The 21,367-nt window shown below is 40.2% G+C and overlaps 1 protein-coding gene across 3 annotated transcripts in view; it reads right to left on the bottom strand.

Moving 5' to 3' along the window:
• Positions 1-21,367, bottom strand: part of TFCP2 (transcription factor CP2) — a 61,569-nt gene that overhangs the window by 27,971 nt on the left and 12,231 nt on the right. For 2 of the 3 annotated variants that reach the window (XM_006168146.3, XM_006168145.3), the window contains exons 2-4: positions 3,413-3,564; positions 2,567-2,643; positions 1,289-1,394 (exon numbers count right to left, since the gene is read on the bottom strand). In XM_006168146.3, the coding sequence (XP_006168208.1) occupies positions 1,289-1,394; positions 2,567-2,643; positions 3,413-3,564 (335 nt within the window). The remainder of the gene's footprint in view (positions 1-1,288; positions 1,395-2,566; positions 2,644-3,412; positions 3,565-21,367) is intronic. The other variant, XM_027768143.1, reaches the window with a different exon arrangement.

Here is a 21,367-nt window from a genome sequence, read left to right as displayed (position 1 = left end):
GGGGAAAATATGTGCATATCACATATCTGATATGGAGCTAATATCCAGAATATATAAAGAATTCCTATAATTCAACAAGAAAAACCAACATGATTCAAAAATAGGTAAAAGCCTTGCACAGATATTTCTCCAAAGATATATGAAAGTCCAATAAGCATATGAAAAGATGCCCAACAACACTAACCATCAGGGAAATGCAAATCAAAACCACAATGAAACACCACTTCACATTCATTTGGATGGCTATTACAAAAAAAAAAAAAAAACAGGGGCCGACAAGTGGCATAGTGACTAAGGAGCTAGACTCCCACAGAGCTGCCCACAGTTTGAGTTCTGAACCTGGTGGCTTGAAAGTCAAACCAGGCATGTGTACATGCATACACAAAATCCTGAGAAAAGATGAGATTGTGGTGTGGCCATCTCTCCCTCACTTTCTCTCTCACTGTGTCTCTGGTGAGCACATGAACCCTATAGCAAAAATCTCTCTTAAAAAAAAAAAAAAAGGCAGACAAACCAAAAAACTCACCCTGAAGTAATAGGTGAAACTGCTATGGAACTGAAGTATTTACACTTCCAATCTCAATTTTTTTTTTTTTAGAGGTTTTTGCTATAGTACACATGCGCTTGCCAGACAGAGAGAGACAGAGAGATAGAAAGCAAGAAATCACCCCTCAGAGGGGATGGCCACGCCGTAATCCCTACTCCTCCATTCTCCTCTCGGGATCTTGGACATGCACACAGATGGACCCAGTGCGAGTTTTAAGCCACCGGGTCCGGGACGCGAACCGCGGTCGATTATGTGGGAGTCCAGCAACATAGCCATTATGCTAACTGCTAGTCCCATCAATTTATTTATTTATTATTTTTTTTTTTAATGAGAGAGGAAGCAAGAGAGTACATGCGTGTGCACCAGGGGGTGGAAGAAAGAGATATAGGTATTTCTGGCAGGATCTGACCACTTCATGATTCTTCCTGCTCTAGTGTCCCAGTTAGCTAAGACCCTAGGCATGTGCTACCATGTGTGGTCTGAATTCGGTTGGGCTGAGAAATAACTCTGGGCCCCTCATGTGGTCTCAGCCATCATATATTGCTTGCACCACTAGAGCTGGGTCTACTTTCAATTTTGATACTATCATTTGTAATTTTTTATGCTCAATAAATAACCACTTTAAGGTTTATATTTATTGAGCCTCTGAAGCATCTGAATCAAGGTAAGTGTCAAATAAAGAAAACCAACCTCAGTTCATAGTTAAAGGCACTTTCTGGGCTATAGATTCTCTTATCTCACCTATGTCAAGAATTCTATCTCCAGGTCGGTTCCACCTCCAGCCCTCCAGTTGCTGATGTTCAGTATACTGTAGCCTTCTGTCATGGAACACTACACGGAATATACTCTAAAATGAAATAACAAAATTGAATGATAATAGGGCCTCCTGAAAATCACTGCTGCCGAAGAAAACTAGCAGGGATCATCTCCAGTTGGTTTCTAGATACAATCCAGGATTATTTTTCTTAAAACCTGTATTATTCTAAAACCCATACCATATCAACCTCTATTTCAGGATAAATTTTAAAATTTATCAGATATCATCTTTATGTGTTACAGCCCAAAGCATACTGGACTGCAGTGCTGGAATTCATTTGGCTGATCTCAAGTTTAGATCCCCCACTGTGAGTTTAGATCCCCAGGTTGGCCTGAAAACATAATGTCATGTGCATGGATATCCAAGATCCTGAAGAGTTGGGAGGGCTGGAGAAGGGGGCCAACAACAAGACAATACCCTGTAGAGGGTGCTTCTCTCTCACACATGTGCCTATACTCTGTATTATTAAAAAACTAATAATAAAAATAAATATACCAGTCTAATGGTTTAAACATCAGTTTTAATGGTAACTAGGTATAAAGGACACCTAGCTGAAGTACTCTTACATGGCTCTACTGTTATACTATGTAATATCTGGCTCGGCTCTTCAGATATATATAAAAAACTCACCAAGTCCTCTGTTTATTAAGTCACCATACAGCCTGCAAACACTGAGGGTAGGCAGGGTCAATTTCCATCAAATTCCCTTTTGTAGAGGTGCTTATTAATCCATCCTACCACCTTGTACCCCTGCTGACAAAACTTCTTTGTCCCAATTGTTCCTTGAATTCTTAGAATCCTTACTGTCCATCTAGATTGAGAGAAGTGCTATTTATCAACAGTAGCTTTGGTTTTCCTTGCTACAAAACCATCTATCCAGACACTGAAGCATCTCTAAAGATCTCAAGGAGGTTACTTTCTATATTCCAAGGAGTTCATTGAACCAGGGCACAAAGTGGAGGCTTCTGTTTTTGCAGCTCTGAAAATTCTATGTGAGTGGTAGGGGCTTATTCTGATTCCAACAAAATAATATATCTGTTTACTATTCTGACAACAAATTGTGGCAGGTAAGAGATACACCATCAAGCCCTTTCTGGAGGCAAAAGAATAATAGCAAAAAAAAAAAAAAAAAAAAAAAAAAATCTAAAGTAAGTCTGTAAAAAGGATATTATGTAGAAGAATGTTTACTTGTTTTCTTTTACCTTCACCAATTTTCCATTAATTTCTGGAAGTTCTCCAAGTTTCCTGTTGTCTAGCATTCGGATTTCATAAGACTGTCCTAGAAAAAAAGTAATTATACATTTTATTCACCACAAATTAACTTTGTTAGATTAAAAAAATAATGTGATTTATTCAATTAATTGAATACACAAGAATGTAATAATATATCAGCAACTACAACAACCATATGCCTCTATTAGATGTTAGGCACTGTTCTAAGTACTTTTATACACTATCTCATTTAATTAATACAATTCTAGAAGGTATCATCAATTCTATTTTTACAGATAAGAAATTGAAACTTAAGGAATTCAAGTAATGGGGCCAGCAGGTGGCATGTGGTTAAGGTTTTAGACTCCCACATGGCTGACCACAGTTTAAGTCCTCGTCCTAGGGACTTGCTTTCTCACTCTTCTTGCCCTGTCTCTCTTTGGTCAAATTAAAAATATTAATAATAATAATAAGTAAGTAAAGAAATAAAGTTAAATAAATAATTGAAAAATAGTTCAAGCAACTTTATCACACAAACATAACTGGAAAAAACACAGTTGAATGTGTACATTTCTTAGATAGTAATCAAAGACACATCCAGGGAACATGGATTAGAAAGAGGAGCTAGGAACTAAAAATGGGCAGTTAGACAAAATACACAAGTAATATCTATTAAATATGACATTAAAACTCAAATTGCTGAAGTAATAAGCTTTCTATTAACAGTCTGACAGGTCACACCAGAAAGATCTAACTTTTCACATACAAGTAAACCCAGTAAAACGTCACGAATCTAGCAGGTCTGAATAATAATGATGATCAAGGAAGTATCTCACCTTGATTTAGATACGTCAGGGTTTCATCATGGAGTTTCACTGCTGGAGAGGTGGCAGCACAAAGCACATATTGAAAAGGTAGGATTTTATTCTCATTATCTGGAGGCAAATTTGACTCTTCTTGCTTAAAAATGGGCAATGCAAGGACATCACTAAAATGAAACAAATTACTTACATTGATAGGTAATAATTAATAATGATGCAAAAATAGATTCATTATTGAAAAAAAATTTAACTGTGATTTGCTTTGGACAACCATAAACATGATTCACTTTGGTAAAGTTTCATCCCAATCATTCAGTTCAGATTACCTGGAATGATAGCCTTCCTGACCATATGATGTGGGCAATGACAGATAATCACTGCTAAAACCCCACCCTTATGTCCAAAAAGAATGTTTCTCAGAACGACAGGTAAGGGTTCCTGAAAGGACTCTAAAAATTAAACTAAGTTCCAAGATGTAAATCTAGGATCCTGAGTATTTGTTTTCAGAAAGACAACAACTACAGTATGTTGAAAAGCACATCAGTTAGTCTACTGTAAGGACTAGAACAATCTCTAGAATTCCTTGGAAGCCACATGAAAACAAATCAGCAATCACTATACATTTCAAGGTCATCTTATATTCTGTGGAATACAGCTAATACTGAGACATCCCTACCAGTTACCTCTCTTCTAAGAAAAAGCTGCTTATATCTATCATTTTATCTAAACTTGATACCAAAGACACACATCATTAGTCATTTTTGAGGTGCTACTGGAAGCATAATAGACCAGCACAGAAGTCCTAAATTTCAGTACCTGAAACCTTAGGCAAGCTCCTCTGAGTTCATTCCTTCATCTATAAAATGGGAACCAGGATAGGCAAGTGGTACAGTGGTTAAGGCTACTGGATCCCAAATAGCCGCCTGCCAAATCCCAGACCCTACGGCTTGAAAAACACACCAGGTGCATGCGCATGCATGCTCAAAATACCAAGAGGAGAATGGAGAAGGGATTGCAGTGTGGTCATCCCCCAGTGGGGTGCTTTATCACTTTCTTTCTCTTTATATATAGCACACATGCTCTATAGCAAATTTTAGAAACTAAAACAAAATAGGGGCCAGAAGGTGGCGTGGTGGTTAGGGCGCTGGAATCCCACATGGCCTACAGCAGTTTGAGCCAACAGCTTGAAAATCACACCAGGGGACTAAAGGTTACGTCACTGGACTCCCACATAGTGAAACATAGTTCGAGTCCTGGACCCAAAGGCTTGAAACACGCTGGGTGTGTGTGTGTGTGTGTGCGCGTGCCCAAGATCCCGAGAGGAGAAAGGAGGAGAATGGATTGTGGCATGCCCATTCCCCTGGGGGGTGATTTCCCACCTTCTGTCTTTCCATCTTTCTCTGTTTTTCTGGCGAGCGCACACGCCTATAAAAAAAGGAAGGAAGGAAGGAAGGAAGGGAGGAAGGAAGGAAGGGAAAATCACGCCAGGTGTGTGCACATGTGCCCAAAATTCTAAGAGAAGAGTGGAGAAGGGACTGTGGTGTGGTCATTCCTTCTGGGGTGTGATTTATTTCTCTCTCTCTATCTCCAATGAGTTCACATACTCTGGCAAAGGTCTAAAAAATTAATTAATTAGGGGCTAGCAGATGGTGTAGTGGTTATGGCACTGACTCCCATGTGGCTGACCACGGTTAGAGTTTCAGACCTGGCAGCTTGGTTTCTCACTTTCCTTTCTTTTTCTCTCTGGTAAAATTAAAAAAATAATAATGTAGCTGGCAGCTGGCATGCTGATTAAAGTGCTAGACTCCAACATGGCCGACTGTGGTTCAAGTCCTGGCCCTGGTGGCCTGCTTTCTCACTTTCCTTCTCGCTCTCTCTGGTCAAATTAAATAATAATAATAAATAAATACAATTAAATAAATAATTATTTTTAAAATAACAATAATGAATAAAATTAAATAATTCTTTTTAAAAATTAATTACATTTAATGGGAGCCACATTTGCTGTCAAGAAAAAATACTAGAGAAAGTATTTTGGAAATCATAAGGTGCAAAATGACTGTAAAGGATTAGCAATCATTTTTCCTCATCACCTCTCATCATGGATTAGTAGGTGAGAATTATCCCCCACCTTAAAAAATACTATTGTAGGGACCAGCAGTTAGCATAATGACTATGTCGCTGGACTCCTATGTAGTCGACCACAGTTCAAGTCCCGGACCCAGTGGCTTAAACTCACGCTGGGCGCATGTGCATGTGTGCCCAAGATCCCGGGAGGAGAATGGAGGAGAAGGGATTGCAGCGTGGCCATCCCCCCCGGGGGGGGGGTGATTTCTTGCTTTCTGTTTCTCTGTCTCTCTCTGTCTGTCTGGTGAGCACACGCGCCCTATAGTGAAAACTTCTCAAGAAAAAAAACAAAAACAAAAAACTGTTTGTTCATTTGTTTTTTAAAGGAAAAAATGGCCAGCAGTTAGCATGGTGGTTAAGGGCATTGGATTCCCACGTGGTCAACCGTGGTTTGAGTCCTGGACCTGATGGCTTGCTTTCTCACTTTCTTTCTCTGATTCTCTGTCCCTCTCTGGTAAATTTTAAATAAATAAATAAAGTTAAATAAAATAATTATTTAAATTTAAAAAAAAAAAAAAAAAAAACACTTAAGGCCAGATCCATGGCCTGGTTGTTAAGAGAGCTGAATCTCAGCTTATCAACTGCATGGTTCAAGTCCCAGCTCAAGCAGTTTAAGAAACAAGCTGGGCACATGCGTGTGCATACCCGAAATCCCAACAGAGTGGAGAAATGGAGAAGGGATTGTGGTGTGATTGTGCCTCATTGGGGGAATACTTTCCTTTCCCTTTCTCTCTCTGTCCCGCTCTGGGAAATTTTAAATAAATAAATAAAGTTAAATAAAATAATTATTTAAATTTAAAAAAAAAAAAAAGGAAAACACTTGAGGCCAGATCCATGGCCTGGTTGTTAAGAGAGCTGAATCTCAGCTTATCAACTGCATGGTTCAAGTCCCAGCTCAAGCAGTTTAAGAAACAAGCTGGGCACATGCGTGTGCATACCCGAAATCCCAACAGAGTGGAGAAATGGAGAAGGGATTGTGGTGTGATTGTGCCTCATTGGGGGAATACTTTCCTTTCCCTTTCTCTCTCTGGTGATTGCATATGTCCTCTGACAAAGTTAAAAAAAAACAAAAACAAAAAACAAAAAAAACTTCTGGGTACAAAAGAAAGAGAACTGGGTCAATGAAATAAACAACTTAAATCTCCCCAGGAGAACAGAGGTCAGGGAGCTAGGGATTCTTGTCAATATTCCCTATGTTCAAAATGGATACATCAAATCTTTACCTGTAATTTAAATATTGTGTTTATAGGGCCAGTGGGTGGTGTAGAGGTTAAGGAGCTGGACTTTCATGTGGCTGACCGTGGTTCAAGTCTGGATCTGGCAGCTTGAAACTCATGATGGGCTGGTGTGCATGTGTGCCCAAATTCCCAAGAGAAGAAGGAATTGCGGTGTGGCTATCATCTCTGGAGGGATGATTTCTTACCTTCTGTCTCTCTCTGTCTCTCCAACAAGCACAAGTGTCCTATAGCAAAAAGCTCTATTAACACACACAAAAAACTAAGTTTGTAAAATAAAAAAAGACAAAATTCAATTTTTTTACTATCAGTGTACACACATTTTCTCAAATACATTGGATATCCACACTCCTGTAACGCCTATAGACAGCACTATAATTCTTATTGGAAAATAAAACAACTAGCAAATGTTCTCAGCAGTAATACAAGTTAATTGGCACAGACACTAAAAAGGGGAGAGATGAGAAGAAATGTTTCTTTGGGCTAATGTTGAAATAGCAAGAAATATGAAGTTAAACTCAATTAGGCTAGATGTATACCAGTTTTTATGAAACAGGCTTCTAGCTGCTAAAACAAACAAACAAACAAACAAAAGGCTAGAAACACAGGGCTTTCCTCTTCCTTAGGCCTGGAGATGCATGTGCTTTACTCATATGGGTGGAGTTAATAGTAGAGACAGCAGGGAATCCTTCTGCCTGGCCATATTGTCAGATGAAACATATTGTTCCCAAGGGGACAATTTGTTTTAAGTTTGTAGAAGCACAGGGTTACTGGTCCCCTGAGACTATTTAAAATTTAGAAGCACAGGGGTGTCTAAGAAAGTAGTCTGTCCCAGTTCTTCTATTTCTCAAAAATCAGGAAGTTGACATTGTCCCACACCAAATAGTACAGAAAATTAAGCAAAACACTACCAAACTTTGTATTTGGGAGAGTTTGCTACTGTATCATTCTCAAATACATCACATCTGATAATTCCTTGAAAGAGCAATAAAGATGACTAAGAATTAAGACAAATGGAATTAAGCAACACAGCAACAGCTCAGCCTTTATGAATGTAGGCTGTTATTATTTTCTTCTCAAATCTTATTGACAAGCAATGTTAATACATAGCAAGATTCTAGTCTGGTCAGCATCATGTGGCATTACACTTAGCCCACCCATAACTAAGTAAAAAACTATCACTTGGGGCTGGAATTCTGAAACATTTAAAAAGTTACCCCTAGAATGAATTCAATACAGTACAGCAGAATCAAATTTACAAGATTGTATTTCTTCTCCAGAAGTTTTAAGATCCACAAACCCCAACTATATTTGAATTATTCATGTTCTTGTCACACTCCATTTTCCCTTACTCAGTAGTGGAAGCAAAGAACCATTCAGTTACACATTCCTAGAAATGGAGGATAAAGATCTGCTGGTAAGGGACCAGCAGATGGCATAATGGTTACATTGCTGGACTCCCACATAGTCGACTGCAGTTTGAGTCCCAGACCCCATTGGCTTAAAATTTACACCAAGCACGTATGCATGTGTGCCCAAAATCTCCAAGAGGAGAATGGAGGAGGAAGGATTGTGGCATGGCCATCCTCCCTGGGGAGTGATTTCTCGCTTTCTGTCACTCTGTCTCACCAGCAAGTAGGCATGCCTTATAGCAAAAATCTCTCTTAAAAAACAAAGAAACAAAAAACACAAGTAAATACAGTTCTAGGCCCTTGCTTTCACTGAAACAAAAACACGGTCTGTAAGAAGTAATTTTGAAAATACAAAAGTCTGTTCTTTTCTCAGAGGTAAACAGAGGTTAGATGAGGAAGCCTACTTTATGAGACTCTAAGTTGTTGCCCATGTAAAATTTAGCATTTTATTATATTCTCTAATTGAGACTATAATCCGAGATTGAGCCATTATTTAATTCATTTCAATGAAACAGCTATCTGAAGGGATAACTTTTATTTATTTATATGATTTATACTTTTGTTTGCATCCTTCAAAGTACTCAGCTCTACACACGCTGTGACTATTTTGGAATTCTTTACATCTTATTGTGTCTCTGATCAAACAGATATAGAGGTTATAGAAATCTTAACTGCTAGAAGATGACGTATGTTAAAAATGCGTATCACTAAGTAGAAATCTGTACCTGAGAGTGGAGGTATAACAGGATATATGAGAATAGAAACAAGAGATAAACAGATGCGGGGGCTAGCAGATGGCATGGTGGTTGGGGCTGGACTCCCATGTGGCTGACATGGTTCATGTCCCAGATCTGGTAGCTTGCCTTCTTGCTTTCCCTTTCTTTTTTTTTTTCTCTCTCTGGTCAAATTAAAAAACAGAAACAAAAACAAACAAACAAAAAATAATAAGTAAAATTAAACAAATAATAATAAAAAAGCATACTCTAGTTAGATGTATTAGTATAAAAAAAGAGAGGGAGAGATGAACAGAAGCATTATCACGAGTGATCGTTCCTGAATGTAACAAGATTCCATTAAGAGCTACTTCATGTTCCTTTGAGGTTTAAATTACTTTTTTTTTAGTGTATTTATTTTGTCCATAAGCAATAGAGACAGAGAGACAGCACCCTACTATGTTTTTTTTTTTCTTTTTAGCTATAGGGCACGTGTGCTCGCCAAAAAGACAGAGACAGAGAGACAGAAAGCAAGAACCCCCCCCCCCCAGGGGGGATAGCCACACTGCAATCCCTTCTCCTCCATTCTCCTCTTGGGATCTTGGGCACGCACGCACACATGCCCGGTGTGAGTTTAAGCCACCGGGTCTGGGACTCGAACCACTGTCGACTACATGGGAGTCCAGCGACATAGCCATTACACTAACTGCTGGTCCACCCTACCATGGTTTTGACATCATAATCTATCCCTGGCCTCAGCCAACCCCTGATCATGTGCCAGACATATTCAGGTAGATCTCTAAAAATGAACCTGGAACCTCCCCATGGGGGTCAACCTCACAGAGTGTTGTGTTTTACTGCTACACCACCATCTAGCCCCCATAAATTACTCTCTTGATTTAAGGCAGTCCTGAATATTCTCTATGAATTGTAACTACAATTTAACCTTCTGTCAGGCCTATCAGCTGTCAATATGCTCTCTTCAAGAAAGTGCCTAGAAAAGGGAGATGAAAAAGTTTGAGGAGCTTTACCAGAGTAAGACAGGCAGCAGAGAACATCTAAGGAAGTTAGACTAATTTAAAACAATTACATGTCATGAGCTTTAACTTCCCTATATGAACCCCTAATCTAACCTCCACAAAATGTTATTTGAGGGGCTGGCCTGGTGGCCTGCTGTTTAAGAGAGCTGGATCCCACGTAGCCAACCACATGATTACAATCCTAGCCCTTGATGACCAGTAGATAGAGTAATGGGTATATCGCTGGACTCCCTCATAGTCAATCGCAGTTCAAGTCCTGGATCTGGTGGTTTAAAAATCACCCAGGTAAGTGTGTGTGCATGCTCGAGATACTGAGAGGAGAATAGAGAAGGGACTGAGGTGTGGCCATCCTCCTGTGGGGGAGTGATTTCTTGCTTTACATCTCTCTCATGAGCACACGCACCCTATAGCAAAAATCTCTAAAAAAGAAAAACATGCCAGGAATGAATGCACAACAGGATGGAAAGATGGAGAAGGGATAGAGGCATGACCATGCCTCACTGGGGGATGTTTTCCCCCTCTCCCTCTGTCTCTGTTTTTGTGTCTCTCTAGAGTGCATGTACCCTCTGGCAAAGTTGTTTTTTTTTTGTTTGTTTTGTTTTTTTAAAAAGAGTATTTGAAACAAAGCATGCCAATATCCCAACGTTATCCCAACGTTAGCTACAGCATGAAAAGGCAAGAACCAAAGAGGCTATACTCTACGCTGAGGTCAGCTTCAAAAGAAAATAGCCAGTAAATAATTGGTTTTAACCACTTTAAAGATGAGAGGAAAGCAGACTGATGACCTAGGATTTGTGGGAAGAATGTAAGGTCAGTTCAGGGAGGAGAAGTGGCGAGGAGAGACAGCCCTACGAGTTTTCGACACAAAGCCAGTGAGACGGCCTATCGAGGAAAGGTATGAATTGGCATACTTTCTTGGCAGGAGCCATCAGTCAGAAATCATGACAGATTAATAGATTTTTCTGCTACTGAAAAATCTCATTCAACTCAAAAGCAGCATTTATGATTTTTAAAATTTGCCTTGATCATTTTATGTCATGAGAGTTTATGTCCTGAGAGATTACGCATACATGAGAGGGACAGGCACCACCCAACAGGGTCTCACTGCACTGTGATCCCTTTCCCCCAGCTCCTCTTTCCCACAGTCCTCCTGCTAGTCAGGATCTTGGGCAGACACATCTGGTATGTTTTAGGTTGGTCTGGGATATGAACCACGGTCAGCTGGCAGATGGTGTGGTGTTTAAGAGCACTGGACTCCCACATGGCTGACCGCGGTTAGAGTCCTGGACCTGGTGGCTTGCTTTCTCATTTTTCCCTCTCACTCTGAACCTCTCTGGTCAGATTAAAGTAAATAAATAAAGTAAAAATAATATTTAAAAAAAGAAAATACTAATTGATAGTGCTCTTGAACAGATAGGAAATATCACTAGTTCATTATAATCCAAACTCTATTCTCCATCTACTATAGTAGGCAGTAACCAAATGATTACTATAGAAGCCTGTATATCTTCAAGACCAATTGGCTCAGACACCAACTATTTTCTTTGAAAAAATTCATTTCTGGAGCCAGCAGGTGGCATAGCGGTAAGATGCTGGACTCACATAGTTGACTATGGTTCTAATCCCAGACCCAGTGGCTTGAAACTCAGCCAGGTATGTGTGTATGTGTGCTCAAAATTCCAGGGAGAGAATGGAGGAGAAGGGACTGTGGCATGGCCATTCCCCAGGGAGTGATTTCTCACTTCCTATTTGTCTCTGGCAAACACACAAGTCCTACAGCAAAAATCTCTCTCAAAAAAATAAAAAATAACATTTCATCTCTATATGTGTGTATTTGCCATGACAAAACTAGATAAATTATAATAAGAGCATAGATAACATCTAGATACACTAAACCTTCTGTTACACCCAATACAAAAGACTCTTCAGTGGGGTTTTTTCCAACACAACTCTTTTTTTAAAAAAAGTTTTTGCCATAGGGTATGTGTGATTGCTGGAGACAGACAGAAGAGAGAGACAGAGAGAGGGAAAGTGAGAAATCAATCCCTATGGAGGGATGAGAATGCCGCAATCCCTTCTCCAACATAATCATTATGCCATCTGCTGGTCCCTACACAAATAATTCTTAAAAATTATATTCCTTAGGGGACCAGCAGTGAGCGTAATGGCTATGTCGCTGGACTCCCATGTAGTTGACCGCGGTTCGCGTCCTGGACCTTGAAACTCACGCCAGCGTGGGTTGGCCATCCCCCCGGGGGGTGATTTTTCGCTTTCTATCTCTCTGTCTCTCTCTGACTATCTGGCGAGCGCACGCACCCTATAGCAAAAACCTCTCAAAAATAAATAAATAAATAAAATAAACTATGGTCTATTAAAAAACAAAAAAGTTAAAAAAAATTATATCCTTAGTTAAAGTCACAATATAAAAAGACTTTTGATTTGTTTCACCTGGCCAAAAGCAAATTATGCTCTCAGAATCCACTCTTCTAAACTGTCTACAAACTAGCTAGGTAAGTAAAATATAAACATCCTGAAGTACTGTAACTTCCCTTTCTGAAAATAAAACTTCAGGGATTCAAATATTTTTTGAGGGCCAATTGGTCAGAAATCATGACAGATTAATAGATTTTTCTGCTACTGAAAAATCTCATTCAACTCAAAAGCAGCATTTATGATTTTTAAAATTTGCCTTGATCATTTTATGTCATGAGAGTTTATGTCCTGAGAGATTACGCATACATGAGAGGGACAGGCACCACCCAACAGGGTCTCACTGCACTGTGATCCCTTTCCCCCAGCTCCTCTTTCCCACAGTCCTCCTGCTAGTCAGGATCTTGGGCAGACACATCTGGTATGTTTTAGGTTGGTCTGGGATATGAACCACGGTCAGCTGGCAGATGGTGTGGTGTTTAAGAGCACTGGACTCCCACATGGCTGACCGCGGTTAGAGTCCTGGACCTGGTGGCTTGCTTTCTCATTTTTCCCTCTCACTCTGAACCTCTCTGGTCAGATTAAAGTAAATAAATAAAGTAAAAATAATATTTAAAAAAAGAAAATACTAATTGATAGTGCTCTTGAACAGATAGGAAATATCACTAGTTCATTATAATCCAAACTCTATTCTCCATCTACTATAGTAGGCAGTAACCAAATGATTACTATAGAAGCCTGTATATCTTCAAGACCAATTGGCTCAGACACCAACTATTTTCTTTGAAAAAATTCATTTCTGGAGCCAGCAGGTGGCATAGCGGTAAGATGCTGGACTCACATAGTTGACTATGGTTCTAATCCCAGACCCAGTGGCTTGAAACTCAGCCAGGTATGTGTGTATGTGTGCTCAAAATTCCAGGGAGAGAATGGAGGAGAAGGGACTGTGGCATGGCCATTCCCCAGGGAGTGATTTCTCACTTCCTATTTGTCTCTGGCAAACACACAAGTCCTACAGCAAAAATCTCTCTCAAAAAAATAAAAAATAACATTTCATCTCTATATGTGTGTATTTGCCATGACAAAACTAGATAAATTATAATAAGAGCATAGATAACATCTAGATACACTAAACCTTCTGTTACACCCAATACAAAAGACTCTTCAGTGGGGTTTTTTCCAACACAACTCTTTTTTTAAAAAAAGTTTTTGCCATAGGGTATGTGTGATTGCTGGAGACAGACAGAAGAGAGAGACAGAGAGAGGGAAAGTGAGAAATCAATCCCTATGGAGGGATGAGAATGCCGCAATCCCTTCTCCAACATAATCATTATGCCATCTGCTGGTCCCTACACAAATAATTCTTAAAAATTATATTCCTTAGGGGACCAGCAGTGAGCGTAATGGCTATGTCGCTGGACTCCCATGTAGTTGACCGCGGTTCGCGTCCTGGACCTTGAAACTCACGCCAGCCACGTGTGTGTGTGCGCCCAAGATCCCAAGAGGAGAATGGAGAAGGGATTGTGGCGTGGCCATCCCCCCGGGGGGGGATTTTTCGCTTTCTATCTCTCTGTCTCTCTCTGACTATCTGGCGAGCGCACGCACCCTATAGCAAAAACCTCTCAAAAATAAATAAATAAATAAAATAAACTATGGTCTATTAAAAAACAAAAAAGTTAAAAAAAATTATATCCTTAGTTAAAGTCACAATATAAAAAGACTTTTGATTTGTTTCACCTGGCCAAAAGCAAATTATGCTCTCAGAATCCACTCTTCTAAACTGTCTACAAACTAGCTAGGTAAGTAAAATATAAACATCCTGAAGTACTGTAACTTCCCTTTCTGAAAATAAAACTTCAGGGATTCAAATATTTTTTGAGGGCCAATTGGTGGTGTGATAGTTAAGCAGCTGGATCCCACATAGCTGACAGTACACTTCAAGTCCTGAATCTGGTGGTCTGAAAATACCTGCTGGGCACAAAGGCTTGTGTGTCCAAATTCTCAAAAGGAAAATGGAGAAGGGATTGCAGCGTGGCCATCTCCCATGGGAGGTGATTTCTTACTTTCCCTCTCTCTCTCCCTTACTCTCTCTGGCAAAGTGCACACAACATAAATATAACAAAAAATTTAAAAATAAAAACAAAGCAAAAATCCTAAAATAACCAATTTATCGAGTACCTACTAAGTAACAGGCAGGTGGTGTGGTGGTTAGGAGCGCTGGGCTCCCACATAGCAGACTGCAGTTCGAGTCCCGGACCTGCGGCTTGATTTCTCCCTTTCCCTTTCTGTCCCTCTCTGGTCAAAATAAAAAATAATAACAAGTGGAATTAAATAAATAAATAATTCTTTTTTTTTTTTTTTTTGGAGAGGTTTTTTCGCTATAGGGCGCGTGCGCTCGCCAGACAGACAGAGAGAGACATAGAGACAGAAAGCGAGAAATCACCCCCCAGGGGGGATGGTCACGCCGCAATCCCTTCTCCTCCATTCTCCTCTCGGGATCTTGGGCACGTACGCACACGTGCCCGGCGTGAGTTTTAAGCCACCGGGTCCGGGACGTGAACCGCGGTCGACTACGTGGGAGGCCAGCGACATAGCCATTACGCTAACTGCTGGTTCCCGATAATTCTTTTTTTAAAAAAGGAAGAATTATTTATTTTGGGGGCCAGTATGTGGCGTGATGGTTAAGGGCACTGGACTTCCACATGGCTAGCCACGGTTTGAGTCCTGGAACCGGCAGCTGACTATTTTGGTCTATCTCTTTCTCTCTGTCCCGCTCGAGGGAGACAGAGAAATTAAATAAGTAAATAAATAAATAAAGTTAAATAAAATAATTCTTTAAAAATTATTTAATTTTATTATTATTATTTAAATTTGCTATAGGGAGTGTGTGCTTACCAGGGAGAGAGGAGAGGAAGCAAGCCACCAGGTTTGGGACTTGAACTATAGTCAGCCACATGGGAGTCCCAGCACCTCAATCACCACACCACCTGCTGGCTCCACCAGGTTTTTTTCTAAGTACTAACAAAATAACCAAAACTAGCCATCCCAGTAACTCAGTGGTTAAGGAAGCTGGATTTCTTTTGGTCAGCTATAGTTAGATTCTCAGCTCTGGGGGTTTAAGAAACATGCTAGGAACATGTGCATGTGTGCCCAAAATCCTGACTGGAAGGAGGAATGGAATGGAGGAAAAGACTGCTGAGTCGCCATATCCCACTAGGTGGTGCTTTCTCTGTCTCTCTGGTGAGCACACCACCCTCTGGCAATTAAAAAATACTAAGAACCACATAATTTTTTAAGAAAAATTATTTTATTTTTCTTTCCTTCTTTCTTCTTTCCTTTAGTCTTTCCTGTTTCAGCAGCAGTCAAAAAAATAAAAAATAAAACCTATACCTTTCACCACGACCAAGGTCTCACACGGTCACACTGATCCCACCAGCCTGCCCAGACAACCAAGATTGGGATGACACACCCAGAGTGCACAAACTGATTGGGGAGCTGAGCCCATGATCTTCCATATGGATCTAGCATTGCTTGAGCATTACCACTATGATGCCAGGCCAGTCCATTATTAATTTTTTAACACAAAGCTTATGACATTATTTTTTCTCCTTTTTGTATGCATTTCTCCCTAATTACAATTCACTGATGATTTATGCCTAATTTATATCTAGGTAGTTGTCAGACAGTTCCTAACTAACTACAATAGAACGAATACTAAAACAGGGCTTAGGGAAAAATGAAAATTAAACCTAAATGATCTAAATACATCTTTAGGTTTCATATGCCATAAAACTCCAAGAGATTTTATGACTTGTCTACTAAATGTCCCTTCAGTAGCTCATCTCCCAAAATGACCTCTGTTGATCCAGACTTCCTCTTACTCATTCACACCCTTTCATAGCCTTCCTTCTACCCTGAATCTGCGTCGGTGACTTGTTTTAACAAAGAGAATGCAAAGGAAGTAGTAGTATGATATTTCTGGCCTAGGGACTAATACTCAAGGACTGTTAGCTTTCAACTTAGTTTGAGAATGTCACGTAGGGAATCTGGCTACTTTGTTGGAGTGACCACATGGAGTGGCTGAGTGGAGAGAGACCCAGAGCTACATGGGGTGAGAGAGAGGAGTCCCGCCAACGTGTGTCTCAGCAGAGCCCAGCATGTGTGAGCAAGCCACCTCAGGTGTTCTAGCTCAGGCCTCCAGACGACTGCAGCCTCAGCTGCCTCCACATGAAGCAGAACTGCAGTCACCCAGAGAGAAGTCATAAATTGTTATAAACCACTACTTTTTAAGGATGGTTTGCCATGTAAGATAGAATAATCTCTAACTCCAGCGCTTCTGAAGAATTATTTGTTCTACAACAAAACTTAATCTGAATATGCAAACAAAGGAATTAAGTCAATCTTATTCAGAATACCTTTATTAAAAGACAACACACAAAAAAACAAAAGGATACATTCCAAAAGCATTGTATGATATTTAAGGAAAAATAAACAACAAAGTCACATGTTATAACTATCTCAGAATGCAGTATGAGAACTCCCTCTTACTTATCTCACTATTTAAAAAATGTTGCTATAGGGCACTTGTGCTCACCAGAAAGAGACAAACAAGAGAGAGAAAAAAAGTAAGAAAGCACCCCCCCAGGGGATACAGCCAAGCTGCAATCCTTTCTCCTCTATCTCCTCACGAGGCAAATAATCCTATAATTTTGGTCTAGTTTTTATTGCCGTTTATTATAGGAATTGAGTTTCTATCCATTTTTCTTGTCTTTTCTCTTGGATTTTAAAAGACAGTTTCATAGAGTAAAGGTCAGAGTGCATGACAGTACTTTTGAGTGCGAGACCTGCTTGGCTGGGATTTGGGGCATGCATGCACATGCAGCTGGGGTGTTTTTCAGGTTGCTGAGCCTAGGGCTCGAACCATGAAGTTGGCTGTGTGGGATCCAGCCACCTCAACTACCATGCCACCACTTGGCTCACTTATCTTACCATTTATTTATTTATTTAACTTTATTTATTTTTATTTTTATTTGATCAGATAGGGACAGAGTGAGAGAGAGAGATGGAAAGAGAGAAAGCAAGCCACCATGTCCAGGACTTGAACCATGGTAGGCCATGTGGGAGTCCAGCACCCTCAACCACCACACTACCCGGCCCCTTTACCTCACCTTTTAAACCAAGTTAATAAAAACTATGAACTACATTGATAATAAATATACTTATTTCACTCTTTAGGTAAAGAAACTATAATAGTATTAAATAATTTGAACGATATAGCCAGATCCAAAAACTAAGCAACCGGGTAAAAAAAAAAAAAGAAAATGTATGCAAGACAGAAAAAAAGGAAGAAAATATACAGTGTCTAATAATCAGCCCAGCCTCAAAAAGAGAATGATAAAACAATCATCTCTTTTGTTCCATTTTCTTACTTCCACCTTCTCTAGTCCTTGGTTTTTACACATCTTAGAATATCATCCACATGGTATTCCCAATACACACAGGCATATGCCTGACTAGAGAACTAAAGCAAATTTCACAAAGCAGTATCTATTCAATTTTTAAAACGTGGACTACAACCTGCAATTTGAAATATATTGCTTTAGTCTTCATGTCCCTTAGAACTCTGTACTAAAGTTTATTTACAGTCCCTTAACAGTATTTAAAAAAAACCTAACACAATTAAGAAAAAATGGGAGTAGCCACCTGGCTGGTGACATAGATGACTGCATGGTTCAATGCCAAGATGCAGCAGCTTGAAAAAAACATTGGGAGCATGTGAGGATGTGCACAAAACCCTGAGAGAATGGAAGAGTGATGATTCCTACTTTCTCTCTCTCTTTAGCAAATGCCCTAAAGAAAAAACTAAATAAAAGAAAAACAGAAAAAAAGTTTAATCAAAGAAATCTGAATCAGCAAAGTTCTACTTTAGGAGATTTACCAGGTATAGGCCTGCTTTCTCGGTTTTTTTCCATACATCATAGGATTAGCTCTTACCAGTCTACAAATCTCATTAAAATACTGCTAATTGAAAACATCACCTGTGGCATCATTAGTACTAGGCTCTCTTATTAAATTTCTGAAATCACTGGCTCTTCTCCTTTAGGTGAAAAATGGCAATTTGTAAATAATATTCATGGACTACATATTCCAGGGAATCTGACCATTTGGATATAGATAGTAGAACTACCATTTCAATATTTGAATATCGCTCTTACCATCATATGTGACATAATTGGGAAAACACCAAAAGAGTCAACAGAGTTTTTCATTCTTGTTTTCCTGTGACAAAGGCAAGCCATTTATAGTGCTGAGCCTCAAAGATTCCTTTCAGGTCCAATATGTCTATCATTTCATGCCTTTCCTTCACTGGCATCACCTCTTGTACCTTTTGGGATTCTGTCACACTCATCCTGGCCACCCCACCTAGCTTCAGAGCAGAACAATCTCTCCATTTCCCTATTCCTCCCTGCACTGAAAAGAAAAGCACATTTTTTGTCCTTTAAAGCTTTTACTGCTGATGCCTTCTGGGAAATATTAACAGTACCAGAACACTAATCCTATGAGACGGTATAGGCTATAACCATTCCTTCTCCCTTTATGCTACAATGGTAGTAAAAATTCTTATAAAAATTCTTCCTCCTTGGGAACCAGCAGTTAGCGTAATGGCTATGCCGCTGGACTCCCACGTAGTCAACCGCGGTTCGTGTCCTGGACCCGGTGGCTTGAAACTCACGCCGGGCGCGTGTGCGTGCGTGCCCAAGATCCCGAGAGGAGAATGGAGGAGAAGGGATTGCGGCGTGACCATCCCCCCTGGGGGGTGATTTCTCGCTTTCTGTCTCTATGTCTCTGTCTGTCTGGCGAGCACACGCGCCCTACAGTGAAAATCTCTCCAAAAGAAAAAAAAAATCTTCCTCCTTCAGACATCATCACTGATGAAGGCCCTTTAAAAAAAAGAAAAAGAAAAAAAAGAAAATGGCCAGAATATTCCCTAGAGATTGTTCCCAGTAAGACCTGATGAAGCAATCAAAGCAGAGCGATTATTTACCCTGCCTTCTACAGATAGATTAGATAGCAGAGACACAGGGAAGATACCCTAAGAAAGGCTAAAACGAGTTGTTGTTGTTTTTGTTTGTTTGTTTGTTTGTTTTTAATCTTTATCTTCCACTCTCTAGCCAAAGTAACCCTTTAAGTCTAGTGAAATTAACTGGTGTTGATATTACTCCCTCTTATGAACCGCACTTGCCAGGCATTAAGTGTTAGAATGTAGTAGCACCTTTAGTATTTCTAAAGCATTGAATGGATCTTTTGGTTACATTTTCCCCCTTACAAATGTTTTTTTTTTTACCAGTCCCAGGGTTTGGGGTTTTTTTTTTTTTTTTTTGGCTATAGGGCATGTGCACTAGCCAGAGAGACAGAAAGCTAGAAATCACATCCTGCCCCCCTCCGGGAATGGCCACTCCCCAATCCCTTCTCTTCCATTCTCCTCTCAGGATCTTGGGAACACATGCACAGGCGATTAGAGTGAGTTTAAGTCTAAAATGTCACTTTAAATCTAAAAATGTCACTTCTGTTTATAATGTTTCAGTGGCTTCCCAGGGCTACCAAAGCCTTTCAAAACTGGACCAGTGGGACCAGCAGTTAGCGTAATGGCTATGTCGCTGGACTCCCACATAGTCGATCGCGGTTCGCGTCCTGGACCTGGTGGCTTAAAACTCACGCCGGGCGTGTGTGCGTGCATGCCCAAGATCCCAAGAAGAGAATGGAGAAGGGATTGTGGCATGGCCATCCCCCCTGGGGGGTGATTTCTCGCTTTCTGTCTCTCTCTCTCCCTCTGGTGAGCGCATGCGCCCTATAGCAAAAAATCTCTCCCCCCCAAAACAAAACTGGACCAGCTAGCTTTTTCAGCCTCATCACTCATTGCACTTCCCATCTCTACTTTTTAGCAATTGCGGCTGACAAACCGCAGTTTCTTTCCCTTGCCCCCAGGCCTTGGGCCCAACTGCTGTCCTCTACCCCAACTCAACTACCACTGCTCATGGTTTACAACATAAATTTGTCTTTAATCTACATGATAATGCTGTGGGGTAGAAGAAATTGTATCTCCCCCTCCTACATTCCAACTGAAAAAAGTGAGGCTCAACTCATTCCAAGTATTAAAAAATGTGCCCAAGGTTACATAGATAGTAAAAACCTAAGTTTATTTATTCATTTATTCAATAAATATTTTGTGAGCACTTATGTGCCTGGTACTTAAGGTAGCAGGGAAAAAAGTCAACAAATTTCATCCAAGTTTTATCCTTCATCACTCAAGGTCTGGCATAAAGCAGTACCTGTTCAAAACATTCGTAAGGGGAGGGGACCAATAGATGGTATAGTAATTAAGTTGCTGGACTGCCATATAGTCGACTACAGTTCGAGTCCCAGACCTGGAGGCTTAAACTCACTCCAGTCGCGTGTGCCTGTGTGCCCAAGATCCTGACAGGAGAATGGAGGAGAAGGGATTGCAGAGTGGCCATCCCCGGGGGCGGGGGTGATTTCTCACTTTCTGTCTCTGGCTAGCGCACAAGCCCTATAGCAAAAAAAGAAATCCAACCCAACCCTCCCACCACCCCCCCAAAAAAAAACATCTGTAAGGGGGAAAATGTAACCAAAAGCTCCATTCAATGCTCCAACACTATTTCTAAAGGTGCTACTACATTCTAACACTTAATGCATGGCAAGTGCGGTTCATAAAAGGGAGTAATATCAATATCAATTAATTTCACTAAAAGAACTTAAAAATTAAGGACACAAAACTTTTTCAATGGCTGATCTCTCTGCTCAGAAGGATTAGTTTCCAACTTTCTACACAGTTCTTTTCCATCGCTATGTGCTAAGTATCACCTCTTCAGAGAGATCTTCACTGGTCACTCAAAATAGGCCTCATATATAGCCACGTGCCACATAACGTTTCAATCAATGATGGACTGGATACATGACAGGACACATAAGATTATAATGGAGGTGAAAATTC

This window comes from Tupaia chinensis, unplaced genomic scaffold (genome assembly GCF_000334495.1).
Source record: "Tupaia chinensis unplaced genomic scaffold, TupChi_1.0 Scaffold145652_1, whole genome shotgun sequence".
NCBI classification, from domain to species: Eukaryota; Metazoa; Chordata; class Mammalia; order Scandentia; family Tupaiidae; genus Tupaia; species Tupaia belangeri.
The sequence above is the reverse complement of the archived record's forward strand: the minus strand, read 5'-3'. Positions and strand labels throughout refer to the sequence as shown.